The following is a 15,932-nucleotide window of genomic DNA, read 5'->3' as shown; positions in this document are numbered from 1 at the left end:
ACCCACTGAAACCCTCATGCACCCACTAACAATCCCACACAGATACTGACGCACCCACTCACTGACCCAATAAGATACTGATGTACTCAGTCTCACACCCAGACAGGCACTCTCACAGGCACACTCACACCCAGATACACACTGTCAAACATATTCTCACACCCAGAGAGACAGGCCATGACCAACTTCTGCTGTGCACGGCCAAAGGCAGTGCACAGTGTGGGGTTGGGTGGTTAGGGGTGTCGGTCACAGTATCTGGCTGGCATGTGAGCTATAGTTACCATAAGGTACGAGTTATAGTTACTTGAGATAACTCTAACTATAACAGCTGAATTTCTATGGTTTTGTACATTTAAAATGTGAGCCTAACTATAACGTCCCTCTAACTTTTTTTTAAAAGTATATTTATATAAAATTCCATATGCAGCCTCCATCAGGGGCCCCCAATGCCCTCACTGTGATGGATGGAGTATTCCATTGTGATATTGCAGCAACAAAACAAATGCTGAGGCCCAGTTCCAGTTTCACAGCTTTTATTCATAATGAAATAATAGCTCCCACAAAGTCCTAACACGTTTCCACTAAAAAGCCTTGATCACAGGGAAATGGTAAGTGGTTTTAGGTGTTCGTGAAATCATAAATCACGTGACTCACAGTTGATAGTGTACATCTCCCCCAAATGCACTGTTAATGTTGTATTCTTTAAAGCAGAGTTTTATCATCATCCTGCTGAACAGCGTTAGCGAACTCCACAGTTAAACTTCACATCAATAATCAGGGAGCATCGAATGTCACAATAGAACAGCCAGGTGTTCCAATACTGTTCATATACTTTCCTGAAACAACATTTTAACAGAGCTGTTGCCATTGTAGTAAGACCACAAGGAAGTCTGAAGCTGTTAAAAGAGAGGTCCAATCCCTTTCTTTCATCCATTTCTCACCTCCGCTTAGAAATAATTCAGGATGAATGCCCAGATTCCTATGGAGGCCAGCGGGTCCTGCCTCTGCACATCAACATGAAAATCCATATGCAGCCTCCATCAGGGGCCCCCATCTGTGCAGGGCGGCCTCATTATGATGAGTATAATCTCCTTCTATCTATCCTTAAGTTGTGAAGGAGTTTAACATGCCTAAATGAGCTATACTTGTCTCCGCCTAGGTCCATCATTTGCATGGTACTGACGGGTCTTCAGAAGTAGTTGAGGAGGGAGATGCTGGTGTTTTGTTCTGTTTGGCCAGTTTCTTTTTCCCTTTTTATTTGTAATGTATCCGGTTGATTAAGCTAGAAACTGTGCAAAGTATCTGACATCTCTTGTGAGAGTTAGATACTGTCTCTTATATTGTACATATTGATATTATCTATTTTCTTTTTATTATTACAGGCAGAAAAAAATTTATAATCCTTCTCACATAAGCAGTTGTTTATGCCTTTTTCAGAAGGTGGTGGCCCTGTGAAATATCTGCCCTGAACATAGCCAACTCATCACCAGTTTCCTGAAAGTTGAAGATGACATACACTCGAAAGAATGCATGAGAAATAGTTTTTCTTTATTCAAGGGACCTCTGTCCAACTGCCCAGCTCCTTCCACTGCCACATACACAATCCTTCTCTAGAATGCTCATTAAATCTTTCAAGAGTCATCCCACATTCTAGTAGAAAGAATCTCCTTAGCATGCCTGCCAATATTGAATTTGACTGAATGGTCAGTCCCGTTAATATTCCGGTCCATGGGCCTTTCAACAAGCAATTATTGGTGTTGCAGAAGTGAAGACTTTAAAGTAGTACTTTAGTTGGCTCTTTTTTCTGGTTTTAAGTCAGAGATATTTAGAGGAGATGTATTAAGGGCTCCTTTGCTGACCTCTTTTGGCTTCTTGGCTTATGTTGATCCATTTTTAAAGCTCGGAGCACTTACAATTATATTTGTGTGCAATTTGTGTGACAAGGCGGGTGGTCAAGAAGCCCATGAGACCCCAAAAGGGAAATTAGACCAATGACAGTGATATAATGAGGAGCGTGGTCTTTTAGGATAAAACAATCAAGTTTTTCAACCTCACAGAATTTGGTCTATAAGGTATTGCAAAAGAAGAATCAATGCAGGAGCAAAAATATAAATGGTACTTTGAAATCAAATTCTAAAGACAGTAATCTAAATCCATTGATGCCTTACCTTGTAGTTAATAGAAAATCAAACCAAACACTCTGACAAATGTTCTTTGTGAAGTAGAGGCCATCTGTCCAATTCAGAGGTCAGTTAGAAAGTGACAAAAACACCAGAAACCATGCATTGACAGCAGAAACTGTAAAGAAACCAGGCACATAACCATGGAGTAAAGCTTTAGTTTGTTTGCAGAACATTTGACAGTCTTTGATTTTCTTGGAATACTGTAGTAAGCCATTCTAAAGCTCTGAGATGTAGACAAAGACTCAGTGACTTTATGTTTTGGTTAAAAAAAACCTTAGTACAGAAATCAGAGCTTACTCTGAACATCTCAGCTCATGAATGTGTGCACAGGAAATCAGGAAAGGTGGGGCAGAACCATACACAGTCCTATGAAAACAGTCAAAATGTTAAAAGATAGGGGGTCTTCACCCAAATAGCAGTGAAGTCATCTCAAAACCTGGCAAAATTTAATTTCAATATGTGCCACCTTGTTTTGAATCATATGCAACTCATACAAAAGTATCTTTGAAATCCTTACATATTATTATTTTAAAGTAAGAACTTTAAGGTAGGATATTTTTGTTGCACACATTAGAACAAAAACATTCTTTCATGAAGATGGAGCATGCAGGGAAATATTGTGGTTCACACATAGTAAACGGTAGTGCACAGAATTGACCTCTATCTCGTTTTGCCCCCGACCATGGTGAGTATGGAACAGACAACTATATTGCCCATTCTCATCTAAGGAAACATTGTGTGATACTACCCAGCACTGTGTGGTAAACATCAGAATTGTATAATGCTTCACTCGGTTTTGGCCAAGCTGCGTCCTATTGGTCTACCTTGTATCTCACAAGCAGTTTGTTTCACTTGGACCACAATCCGCCCACACACAATTATGTCTTCATTGGAATAGTTTCACAAATGCAGTGAACAAGTCAATCAAGCAATAGTTTACACACAAAGGGAGTCAAACTAATGTAGTTAGTCCCTTTCAAACACATCTTCACACACATACACACACCTCAAATAAATATATTTATTTGAATCTAATTTCTTCTGGGGTTCTGTTTTAAGTCCCCTGTCTGAATTATGTTCTATTGGAGGGTGTTGCAGTACTAGTGGTTGGCCATATGTGAAGTCAGGTCTGAGTTGGAGTATATTTACAACTGTTTTGGGTCTTTTTTTGGCTATAATAATTTTAAAAGGGCAGTTTGCGGATAGCACTGGGCTTACATTTTTGAGACTGAGTGAAAAATTTGTATTAATAAAATTATGTATTTATTTAACATGGATGGGTCACAAATAGAGAAAATACATTGCATTTTTCATAATGATATTTTAATGTCGACTTAAGGCTTCAAATCCATTTTTTTGTTCTCTATGTTGCACATTTTAAATATGTTTTTTCATATATGTATGTGCATCTAGTGTTAAAAAATGTTCTTCAGTGTTTTACAAAATTACTCATAATTCAGCAGTTTTAGTGTGCTGTCTTGCAGTAATGTGTATTTTAGTTGTAATGGTTAACAAGCTCAGTGCCTGCTTCCAGGGGAGAACGTACGTTATGTTTCATTATTCAAGGATGATGTCTTTGCTAGCAGAACAGTGCTTTATTCATATTTTCAAGCAGCTATTTTTTAGCACTGCAGTGTAATTTACACTTCTATGTAGGTTGGATTTGCTACTGAAGTATTAGATTTGGAAGGGCTTTTAAAGTGGGCTTGTTTTACGTAATAAAACCTCTATATAATGATTGACAGATACTTGTAGCAGCAGATTCCATACCTTAGAATATTATCTAGGCATCAGACTGGATTCAGAAACTTTTGACAAGCAGTACCCCTGCGCACCTCCAGACGGCGTTGTTCGGTTCCATGTGGCATTGTCAGCATCATAGGAGCCGGAAATTAGGTTATCGTGCCTCTAACTGTGCCACCCCAGTGCTCTCAAATTAGTTCTTTTCTTTACATGCCAGTCAACACAGATCCTAAGAAAGTTACCCCCAGTCAATTACTGACTGACCTTTTTCGTTTTTTTGTCAAATATGGCTTTGAGACTTTTTTTTCCTGGTGTGAGGATGTCCACCTAATGGCAGGTTTCGAACCATACAGTGCCTGCCACTGCCAGTTGTTGGTGACGGGCCCGCACTTGGTTTGCCTTTGGTATCTGGGGTTAATCATGATGTCAAGATGTGGCAGGACTTCCATGCCATGCATCCAAAGGTGTACTGAGGGAGTGGTCTCTCAAGCTCCTCACTGCCCAAAGCCATTCGACCCCCTGACGTTCTAGATCTTAGTCGTGAGGAAGGTTCCAAGATTGTTCGCAGAGCCACTCCCTGTGATCATCGTCCCATTTGAAGTCATCTGGAAAATCTAGTAAGTTCCACAAGAAGAACAAAAAGTTGAAGAGGCCTTCAACTTCATTGAGGAAGTCTTCTGAGTTGGCACTTGAGGCCTAGCTCTGTGGTGGAGCCTACATGTTGGCTGTCTCATTGCCTCCTTTAGTTTCTGGAGCCTGAGCGACCCCCGTCTAGCTAAAGGAATTTTATGAGGCCATGCACCTCCCCTTGAAGTGCCCTCTGGAGAGCCCTTGGGCCCCACAGGTTCGGGAGGGGCCCCTGCTGGGTTGCTGCCTGTGGACCTTCCCTTGGCACCAGTCAGGCCCCTGCGATCCAGTGATGGATCTGTAGCGGCACCAGTTGAATGACCTTGACCTTCCCATTGCAGTGCCAACGCCCCTCACACCACTGATGCTCATCAGTAGCTCCACTCTATCATCATTCCTGACTCCAACATGGAGGCAGATGAGCAGACCCACCCCATGTCATAGCCAGTGCTGTATTCATATGACAGGCCTGGATTGGGTGATAAATGGGAGGGATTTGAGGGCCCTTACGGTTACCAGCCCTTAGACAACCCTGAGGGCACCTCATATGAGTATCTGGCAGATGCCAGTGCACTGGAGAGCTCACCAGATAGTGGCCTGGTCTCTCCTACCACCATGGTTACATACAAGGGTGCCTCATTTGCTATGTTGGTGGGGAGGGCAACTGAGGTCTTGGGCCTTCAGTTGCCCTAAGTGGCAGTCAAGACAAATGTCTTGACAGAGACGCTTCAACCAAGAGTTACCCAAACCTAACCCCTTCTCTCTTTCAATGAAGCCCTCAACAATGTCCTGCTTGGGGCCTGGTCCAACCCTTACACTGGGGGCTCCAGTGCACAGGTCAATTGCCAGCCACCATCACCTCACCGCAGGGGACCCCAGTTTTGTCACCCAGCACTCCACTACAGAGAGCTTGGTGGTCTAAGCTTCCACCTCAAAAGTCATGTCCTCTTTGGGCAATACTCCCATATGATCTGGGACTTGGTTGTGCAGGTCCTGCCTATGGTCTCGAAGATGGCCCGAGCAATACTCCCTCGAGCAATCGCTGATGGGAGGGATGCAGTATCACTGAGAAGACTGATTTCATCATCAGTGGCCCTTAGGTGCCACATCTAGATGAGAAACACTGGCTTTACAGGGAATGTTGAGGCAATGGACTTGCCATTTGATGGCTCCGTTTGTTTGGAGAGAATGCAGTATCAGTGTTTGAGCGCTTAAGGGCAGCTGGGCTACGGCCATGTCCTTGGACCTTTCCATGCCCCCTCATCAACTCTAGTCCACCTACCACCCTTTTTAATGTGTCTCTAACCTGCCAGCCACTGTGGCCAGTATGGTGCCTAACCTTTTCATGACTGAGGATGCAGTTTCCATGGACTTTGTGGGACAGGTAGCCAGACATCGGGCCAGTCCACCACACCCTCTGGCAGGCGCAGCCTCCAAGCTTCTTTTGATGTCCCTCCAACCATCATGGGAATCCAGTGGGGGACAGGATCCACCATCGCCTGCATCACTGGAAGTCAATAACATTGAACCATTGGGTTTTGCAGATCTTTCAAAGGCGTTATTCTCTCCCCTTTGTGACCACCCCTCCACCCATGACACCTACTTACACCAGGCTGATGGAGGACCACCTCTCCTTACTCTGTCACAAAGTGTCAGCTCTCTTGGCCAAAGAAGCCATAGAGAGGGTATCAGCATCAGAAGTTGACCTCAGAAGTTGGTCATGGTTGCTATTTCCGCTACTTTCTGGTGCCACAGAAAGACGGAGACCTCTATCCTGTATTAGGCCTGTGTCTTCTCAATCTCTTCCTCAAGAAGTAGAAATTCAAAATGCTCACACTCACTTGTTAGACCTGGCATCCTAGGCTTGGTCTCCCCTCTCTTTTTGTGCCTCTGCTTCCTATATTTTGACTGTGTGCTGGACTTTGTGTTTGCTGGTTTTGCTAATCTTGGCACTTTACCACTGCTGACCAGTGCTAAAGTGCAAGTGCTCCCTGTGTAAATTGCATCTGTAATTGGCTTTTCTATGATTGACATATTTGATTTACTAGTAAGCCCCTAGTAAAGTGCACTAGAGGTGCCAAGGCCTGTAAACCAAATGCTAACAGTGGACCTGCAGCACTGTTTGTACCACCCACATGAGTAGCCCTCTAAACATGGCTCAGAGCGTCCACTGCAGTGTCTGTGTGTGCAGTTTTAAACTGCTAATTCGACCTGGCAACTGTACCAACTTGCCAGGCTCAAACCTTCCCTATTTATATATGTAAAGCACCCCTAAGTTAGCCCCTATGTAGCCCCGTGGGCAGGGTGCAGAGTATGTTTTACGGTAGGACATGTGCTTGTGTCTCTTTACATGGCCTAACAGTGAAATACTGCCAAATTCGTTTTTCACTGTTGCAAGGCCTATCTCTCTCATAGGTTAGCATGGGGGATGCCTTTAAAACACTTTTCTACAACATCAACATGTACAACATATGTTCCAACCAGCGCCTTTTATTATGCTTCAATGAGACCTAAATCTGGTTCCTACGTTCCTGATGTGTGCTTCCTTTAAGCTACTCCACAACTGCCCACTTAGACTTCTCACCACTTCCCACCATCAAAATAGCCTTGCTAGTGGTGATAACATCTGCCAGGAGTGTCAGTGAGTTACAGGAAATTTCAGCCAATCCTCCATACCTCCATATCTTACCTTCTACCCAGACAAGCTGGTCCTCCGGACTCGAACATCCTTTTTACCAAAAGTGGTAACTCCTTTCCACATATGCGAGTCCATAACTCTGCCTACCTTTTACGCTCTGTCTCATCCTTCTAAAAAAAGTGGAGACACTCCACTAGCTGAGCCCAAAAAGACCATTGTTGTTCTACCTTGAAAGTACTTATGAATTCCAGGTGAATGATCAACTCTTCTTTGGGCATATTGGGGCCAAGAATGTGAAGGTGGTCTAGAAGCAAACCATCTTGTGATGGATAGTGCTCTGCATTAAAATTTTGTAGGCTTTGGCCAAAAAGCACACCACTGAGGTTTTACATGCTCACTTTACCAGAGCCAGTGTTGTAACCACAGCATTAGCTTCTGGAGGTTGCAGTCCTGGATATCTGTCAGGCAGCAACATAGGCTTCCTTGCACACAATTGTGAAACACTACTGCCTCGATAATCAAGTTCGACTTGACAGTCACTTTGACCGTTCTGTCTTGGGAATTTTTAGTCTAATCTATATTGCAGCCCAGTTACAGGGAGTTATTCCTTAGGTATCTAGTCTAAGGTAAGGAATCTGTAGCTAGAAGTCTCTCACATGAACAAGTTATTTACCTTTGGTAACCCCTTCTGTGGTAGGGACTGTCTAGCCGTAGATTCCTTACTGACCCTCCTAACCTCCCTACTCTGTGAACGGACTATAGTGTAAAGGGTTAACCCTTTAAAGGTCCCTAGCTTTGCCCACCAGTGGTCAGTGTTCTCTGTGGCTTCACGCTTCTGGTGTGGGAAATCACAAAAAGAAACTGACATGGGCGTGCTGAGGTAGCACCTATATAGGCACGGTGCAAGTAATTTCAGGAGCGGATGATACCACCCGGCGCCAACTGACACCACCTATCAATATGCTGGGGTACTGCTCGTAAAAGGTTTCCATATCCAGTCTGATGCCTGGAAATTTTTATAAGGTAAGGAATCTGCAGCTAGATAGAGTCTGTACTAGATAAGGCGTTACACAAGGCTGGTTAACTTGATTTAAAAAAAGTACCTTTAGGAGTACAACCCATAGTGCCACTTCACCCCATGCTTACGGCCTGATTTTCTGCTAGTCTGCTGCTGAAATTCTATAACCACTGTTGTTCATGTAATGTAAGCTAGGTCTTTCCCTCGCTCTCCTCAGAGTCAGACCATGTCGATTTTCATATTGGATAAATACTTGAGATGTTCATGATTTTCTACTGCCTTTAAACTGAGCCGTCCGTGTGGCTATCGGTTCTTTGATTTATTATTTGCTATTTGCTAGACCATATTTTTATCTAGCTTCTATCTAGAATAGGGCTCCTCTTCCATTGGCATATGATAATTTAATTTGTTGGCATTTTGAGTCTATTGAATTGATACATTTTAACCCTTAATTGTTTGTATTTGAGTCTTGTCTAAATCTTGTCTCATGCAGATTTTCCTGTCTGGATTCTCCTGTGTGGGTTCTCTGGGTTTTCTCGTAGGTTTATGCCTAGGGCTCTCGTCCTTTGAAGCTTACACATTGCCTTTACAAGTTGAATTATCCCTTTTAATGTTAAAAAGCAATGACAAGGGTGGGTGTGTTTTCTTCTCTAAACCCCTCATTAACCCGGCCAAAACCGCCCCTTACTTCTTCCTTAGCCCCTCCCATTATGTAGTAAGTATTTCACATTTTCAAAACATTCCTCCCCATACTGTCCACATTTAATACCAAAACACATGTTTATGTGTGCTGAGATCCCCAAAGCCGGGGCACTGATCTCCACACATAAAAGACAGGAGCGTAAGAATCCTCTGCACGTAGGTTAGTGATGAGCCTTTTATAACACATGAATAGTACTATTGTACTGCTTGATGTATTACAAAATGCAGGGTTAGTTTTACAAACATGTTGCGTTATGTTATCATCACAAAATGTTTTTTCCTAACTTACTTTACATGCAAAACTTGTTTTATGCTGGAAAATACTCCAAAAGTAACTCAAAGCAGCGTGAAGCACTGCTTTGCGTTACTTAGCGCCAATGGGGTCTTACATGGGTGGTACATGGGTGTTCCCTTCCAACCACCAATGCCTTCTGACACAAAACCCTAGCTACAAACAATAGTAGACAGGGTTTTGTGCCAAAAGTTAATGCTATTTGGGGCGTTAAAAGGAGAAGTGTTTTATTTTCTCCTTTCTTTTCAGACTTTGCATGCATGCTGCACTGTGCAGCAAACAAACAATGTAGGGAAAGTTTTAAAGTGTGCCTAAAGCAAAGTATTTTGTATCTGAAGGGCACCCTTCCACTACAAAACCTATGCTAGACTCATGCACACACCCTTGCACTATGGCGCAAAGGTGTGTGTGTGACACACGGAAGCTAAATTCAGCATTAGGGAGAGGGGAGTGTCTGTAGGTAAGGCACTGCCCTGCTCTCTCCCTGCCACAAAATGCAGTGCAGCGTTTTTGGCTGCTGCACTGCGTTCCGTGCCTGTTTTGTAAATCTGGGCCGCAGTTTGTGAATAGGGCTGATTATACTGTTACAGATTTTGATGAAAACTGACTTGTGATGCAGTCACATTAATGTGTGAAATGTGTTTTTGTAATTTACCTGTCTCTCTTGTGTATAGTTGGGGGAATATTTCTGGGGATAGTCATGCAGCGCTGCAAGTCGCCTTGCTGCGCTGCACTGCGTGACAGAGCAAGGGCAGGAATGCACTGTATTTAAAAGAATATGGCACATCCCTGCCTTTTCCCATATAGAGGCACTGTTTTAGCTGCCTAACGCCAACACAGGCACCTTTGCACCATGGGTCAAGGGTGCCTCGGTTGTATGCAGAATTGCTTTTGTGCAGGAAGGCACAAACACAATCCCCTGAGGCTTTTTCCTCTTTCTATGTGTGCTACAGGCAGAAAGATGAAAAAAGAAGAATTAAAAATATTTCTCCTCGTTACACCGCTCCTGGGGAGGGTATGATTGTGGCACATTCCCAGGTTTACTAGTTCTGGTAAATCTGGGAATACATAAAAAACCTTAGGAGTTGCAACGGAACACCCATGTAACACGTGGGGAGTGCCTCCATAGCACAAAGTAAGGCAACACAATGATTTGCACTGGGTTGCTTTACTCCATATTTATGGAGCCACTCAGGCCCACACAAAGTGGCCTTGCGTGGGTTCACACATCTCACTTTAGATTTGGGTTGCACGTATACCATGTTGCGTGGTGCAAGTGTGACGCAACCAGGTCATGCATATAGTCCTCAGAGGTTGCAATAAACAGTACACAGCATAAGTGCTCCCTAAGAAAATAAGTTAATTAAATATGGCCTTCATTCGGACCTTGGCGGGCGGCGGAGGCCGCCCGCCAAAGTCCCGCCGTCAAAATACCGTACCGCGGTCGCAAGACCGCGGCGGGTATTTTGACTTTTCCCCTGGGCTGGCGGGCTGCCGCCGAAAGGCCGCCCGCCAGCCCAGGGGAAAACGACCTTCCCACCATGAAGCCGCCTCGTAATCGAGCCGGCGGAGTGGGAAGGTGCGACGGGTGCTACTGCACCCGTCGCGTATTTCACTGTCTGCTATGCAGACAGTGAAATACTAGCGGGGCCCTCTTAAGGGGGCCCCTGCAGTGCCCATGCCATTGGCATGGGCACTGCAGGGGCCCCCAGGGGCCCCGCGACACCCCCTACCGCCATCCTGTTCCTGGTGGGCGAACCGCCAGGAACAGGATGGCGGTAGGGGGTGTCAGAATCCCCAAGGCGGCGCAGCATGCTGCGCCGCCTTGGAGGATTCATTTGGGCAGCGGGAAACTGGCGGGAGACCGTCAGTTGTACCTGTCCGACCGCAGCGTTACCGCCGCGGTCGGAATGCCCAAGGGAGCACCGCCGGCCTGTCGGCGGTGCTCCCGCCCCCGTTGGCCCTGGCGGTTCTGTACCGCCAGGGTCATAATGAGGCCCTATATCTTTTGAAAGTTAAGTTGAACTCCGACGGTAATAAAGCCATGGCATGTGCTTATGCTGCTAGAAAAGAGTTGTAATTGTATGGAATAATCTGTTTTAGTTTGCACAATGACACTAATAAAAAATGTTGCGATTTTTGATCAGTAATTAAAATTGGCCCTATTCTTGTGCATGTCGTAATGTTTTCACACTTACAAGGGTCACTTTCATTTTATTGTAGTTGCAGACAGGATGCATCCATCCATACCTGTAGTTAGAAGAGTTAAATGTACCATCAAATCAAAATGTCTTGAACATACACCCTACCGTTCTTATGCTGATGGCCGTACTGATTTAAGCAAAGCAAGATCGTTGTTTTTGTCTGTCCCTATTAATTGTGAATAGCATAGGTTAAAAGAGATGCCACATAAATGAATATAACCGGCGTTTTGTGTATATGTACTACTCCCTTCTGAATCTCCAGCCTTTTTCAGAAGTCAGAGGTTTGAGGATTTATTTTGCTTTTTTTATTTTTTTGGAATATCTAAACTTGCTAAAATACCTTGTTTTCTTTCAACCCTAGGATATTAAAGGAGCAAGAAGATAAAGTTAAAGAAAAAACTGTTGAGTTACTTGATTCTTCAAAGAAAGGAAGTTGCTGTTCAAAATAGTAGAACTGGGCTGCACGCGGTATGACAAGGATCTTACACCGCGTCTCTATTAATGCGGTGACTATTGTTCAGAAACTTCTACCGTGGATATTTCATTTCACCCTACATTGTGATTATACCACTAAAAGACTTTTCTCCGTGAAGAAACAAGAAGCAATGACTGTTGTGGTTTAATCCAGCTTTGACTGAGTTGGTGGCACGGAGCGAAGGTCTCATCCAGAGAAGAGACACATGTTTACAGTTGAAGGATGCCGAGTTGGAGAACTGCCGTTTGGGATAAAGTTACATTAATAATGGAATCCCCATCTACCCTACAGGATGGATGCAAGAGTACTTTTATTTCTCCTAAAGTAGCTAAATGAATGGTACCCTTTATCTTAAAATTAACTTAATGAATGTAAGCCTGATCAGCTCAAAATGGAATCACTGTGGTTTCAAATCTTTATACAAATTAAGCAAGTCCAGAGGAATTAATACCCTCCAAATGGCAAAAATGCGTTAAACATAAGAAGAAAAACATTTCCATCTCAAAGAATAGCAGACGCCCTCCATAGAGCCAAAGAATTCTCGGAATAAAATTAGTATTATTTCACATCTCCAGGAGCTGTACACTAAAATCAGCATTTTTCACATATTTCCAACTTCTGTCAGCAAATAGTTCAACCCACCCTGCGTTACATCCAACCCAATCTCCACCTACCCCTTATTTTCGAGTCTTCCCCATCTCCACAGACCTGATCGTCATAAAATCCGACTTCTCGCATTCAATAATGTGTTCCTCATTCTTGTGACAAAAATCCACAAAGTTCAGCTGCCTCTCCACCACAGCATCCTCTTCCCACACCCATTTATGAAAACTTTTATCAATGTATACTTGAGGTTGAACTGATCAAAAGGCTTAAAATGAAGGGCCATATTTATGGGGAATTGCATAGAGCAGCGCCGCAAGTCTTCTTGCTGCACTGCCCTATGCCAGTGTGAGAGGGCAGGAATGCACCCTTTTTATGAGATACAGTGCATTCCAGTCCTTTCCCCCTGCGCTGCCTCACAATTGTCTGTCTAGCGCCAACGTAGGCACCCTTGTACCATGGTTCAAAGGTGTCTGCGGTGCATGCAGGATTGTTTTTGTGCAGAAAGGGGCACCTTCTTGAACAACAACAATCCCAAAAAGCATTTTTCATCATTCAATGTGTGCTGTAGAATACAGCACACAAGGAAAGAGGGAAAAACTAGGAGAAATTAAAATATTTCTCCTCGTTACGCCTGCTCTGGGAAGGTGTAAGGTTTTGGCACTGCTCCAGGTTTACTCTATTAACTAAATCTGGGACAGCATCAAAATCCGCACTGCTTTGTCTTACTCCATATCTATGAGGCCATTCATAGCCACGCAAAGGTATGGTTGAGAGGACTGTGCTACTGGAGCTTCAAAAAAAGTGACGCTCTGGCAGCACAAGCCTCTCACATATATGCCCCAGTGTCTCATCACATCTATGAAACATTGCAATGCATGCACTGAGTGTGATTCATGAGGGCCTCAATTCTTCCTCATGCTGATTCCAAAAGTAATGATAGTGGATCACAATGACCCTCTTTACATGCAAAATGTACATGTGAGGAGTCATCCAAGAAAACTTACTCCCTGCTCCAGCCTCCCCCCCATACATCTTGAAAAAAGTTATCTGCCACAACCTCTCCAACTGGTTCTCTGTGGCCCTAGACTTAAGACATTCCTAGTGGTCAAAATGTTTGCAAAGACGCTGCTCTGACCACTTTCTCAGTTTCAACCTGACAGTCCACAGGTTCACCATGTGTTAATACGTACCGATTTTTAAACCCTTGTCTTCCACTAAAGTAATTTCCTCAATCCAGTCCACCACTGCCCACGCTGCTTTGCATTACTACACAAATGCCAACTAGGAGCATCAGTTTTAGCCAAGTAATATGTGTTTTTCGGCCTTAGAGCCATCTTTGTGGCCTGCGCTGGCACTGCAAGGAACTATGTTGTGTCAGTCATTTTTGTGAGTACTCAAAATGTTTAAATCTTTTATCTTCTTTTAAGACCTTTGCAACTCTCCAGTTCTCCTCATGTGCCATCCTTTCTTCCAATGTATGCCAGATTCACCCGCTGCCCCCCTCTTGTTCCCTTCCACACTTGACATTTCTGCACCCTGAAGGAATATTTAAGGATCTGAGCTGGAATGATACAAATCCTCCATAAGAATGAAGCAATTTAATATTATCCAGTGGACTATTTTAGAGTAAAAATAGGTTGCTGCTAAGAAGAAAGTGTAAATGTAATTTATATGCCATGACCTGTTCTTTAACATTTAAAAAAAACATTTATTTTTAAAAGTCCCCAGATAATTATTAATTGATGGGCAAATGCTGATTTTTAAAAAGAATTAATTTTAATAGTAAAACACTACAATTCTTGGTGTAGTAACTTTATATTCCTATAAATGTGTGAATTATAATTATTTGTGCTATCTAAGATTATTTGTAAATGTTTGAAATATTAAGAAATATAGTAAAATGACCAATAAGAAGTATGTGGTGGAATACGTTTATTTGAATACTGCTGCAAATATCTTTTGAACATTTTATGTGAAAAAAGAGGCCCACCTAGCCTAGGTAATTCATATACACAAGGATTGGATAGCAGTGTTAGACATGGCACTACCTTGCTAGTTGGCACACATGACTTTCCATCCACTCCCAAACAATTGATGGAGTTCCAGAGACCTGGAGTTTCATGAGCTTAGACAGAGGGCATGGTTTACAAGCAGAGGTGGTTGGTAATCATGTTTGGAATGGTCCAGCCAATCTTTTGCCTTAGGCATCCAGCAAATAAGGCATAACCGTGGAGAGTGTTTGAGAGAAGAGTAGATGAACCAGGCAGTTACAGCTTTGTGAGGAGGTACCACTGATTAGATGTTTTTCATTCCTCTACATTGATCTCCCAGAATTCTAGTGGCTCTAATCAACAGAAGCTTCAACACAGGCATGTCTGGTTGGGTGGGAGCACTAGAAGTGCAGGTTCTTTGAATCTCACCTGCAAACAAGTGTAATCCACCCATACTGGAGGAGGACTAGACAGACTCTTCAAAGAAAACATCTGGTGTTTTGTTAGTTTTGCTAAAACTAGCAACTATCTAGAACAGCTGGCTTTCAAACCTCATGTCTCCAAGAACTCCACCCTAGGGGGTGCCCTAATCTACTGACCACCCACAAAGTGATTTAACTTTGGCAATTCCATCTCGGACCTCATTGCTCCCCTGATGGGCGACATCATCTCCTTAATCCCCTTCTGCATCCTCAACTACCACCTGGAGGACCTCTGCATCCAGTTCTCCCACTAGTTTAGCCATGAGATCAGCAATATCTACAACAATATTGACTACACAGCCTTCATGCCCGATGAGGAGAACCATCTGGACACCATCATCACCTCCTGGCCCATCCTCACCTCCTCAGAAACCTCAACAACTATGCAAACCATTCACTTTGTAGCACTGTTGGATCCCTTCCCACGCTTCATTATCACTAAAGGACTGGACCCCGTTTGTGCACCTTGGCCCCAATAGTCAACAACTCAATCAGGCACAGCTACCTTCCTGGACACCTGAAACCACGCTACCATATTCCCCCTTCTGAAGAAATTCTCATCTGACTCCTTTGGTGCTGGCCCAACTATTGATCAAGCTTCATGCTTCTCCATCCTGCCATAGTCCTAGAGAAAATGCAAAAAGAACAAGGTGATGGATGGAATGCATGACATAATCTCAGCCACTGGCAATCGTTCTGGACAGCATCCAGATGCATCATTTTTCACCCACTAGGCCACCTCAGTTTGGATCCTGACATATACAAATAAGCCTTGACGCTGTTCCTCTTGGAAACAGTCCAGCCCGAACTGCCACCCTAGATCCTCCCCAAACTGGAACACAAGCAACCCAGAACTAGAACTAATGCAGAAACAGCAAGGTGATTGATGGAATGCTTGAATTAATCTCTCCCACTGGCAATGGCTCAGGTTTGCATCCAAATCCATCATTTTTTACCCACCATACCACCTC

General features: G+C 43.6%; 1 protein-coding gene across 4 annotated transcripts in view; it reads left to right on the top strand.

The window, feature by feature from the left end:
• Positions 1-14,388, top strand: part of CRACR2A (calcium release activated channel regulator 2A) — a 953,477-nt gene extending 939,089 nt beyond the window's left edge. For all 4 annotated transcript variants that reach the window (XM_069228394.1, XM_069228393.1, XM_069228396.1 and 1 more), the window contains one exon: positions 11,769-14,388. In XM_069228394.1, coding sequence (XP_069084495.1) covers positions 11,769-11,856 — 88 coding nt within the window. In that variant the 3' untranslated portion in view covers positions 11,857-14,388. The remainder of the gene's footprint in view (positions 1-11,768) is intronic.
• Positions 14,389-15,932: the final 1,544 nt, after the last annotated feature.

Source organism: Pleurodeles waltl, chromosome 4_1, assembly GCF_031143425.1.
Source record: "Pleurodeles waltl isolate 20211129_DDA chromosome 4_1, aPleWal1.hap1.20221129, whole genome shotgun sequence".
Taxonomy (NCBI): domain Eukaryota; kingdom Metazoa; phylum Chordata; class Amphibia; order Caudata; family Salamandridae; genus Pleurodeles; species Pleurodeles waltl.
This window is presented reverse-complemented; position numbering and strand designations above follow the sequence as displayed.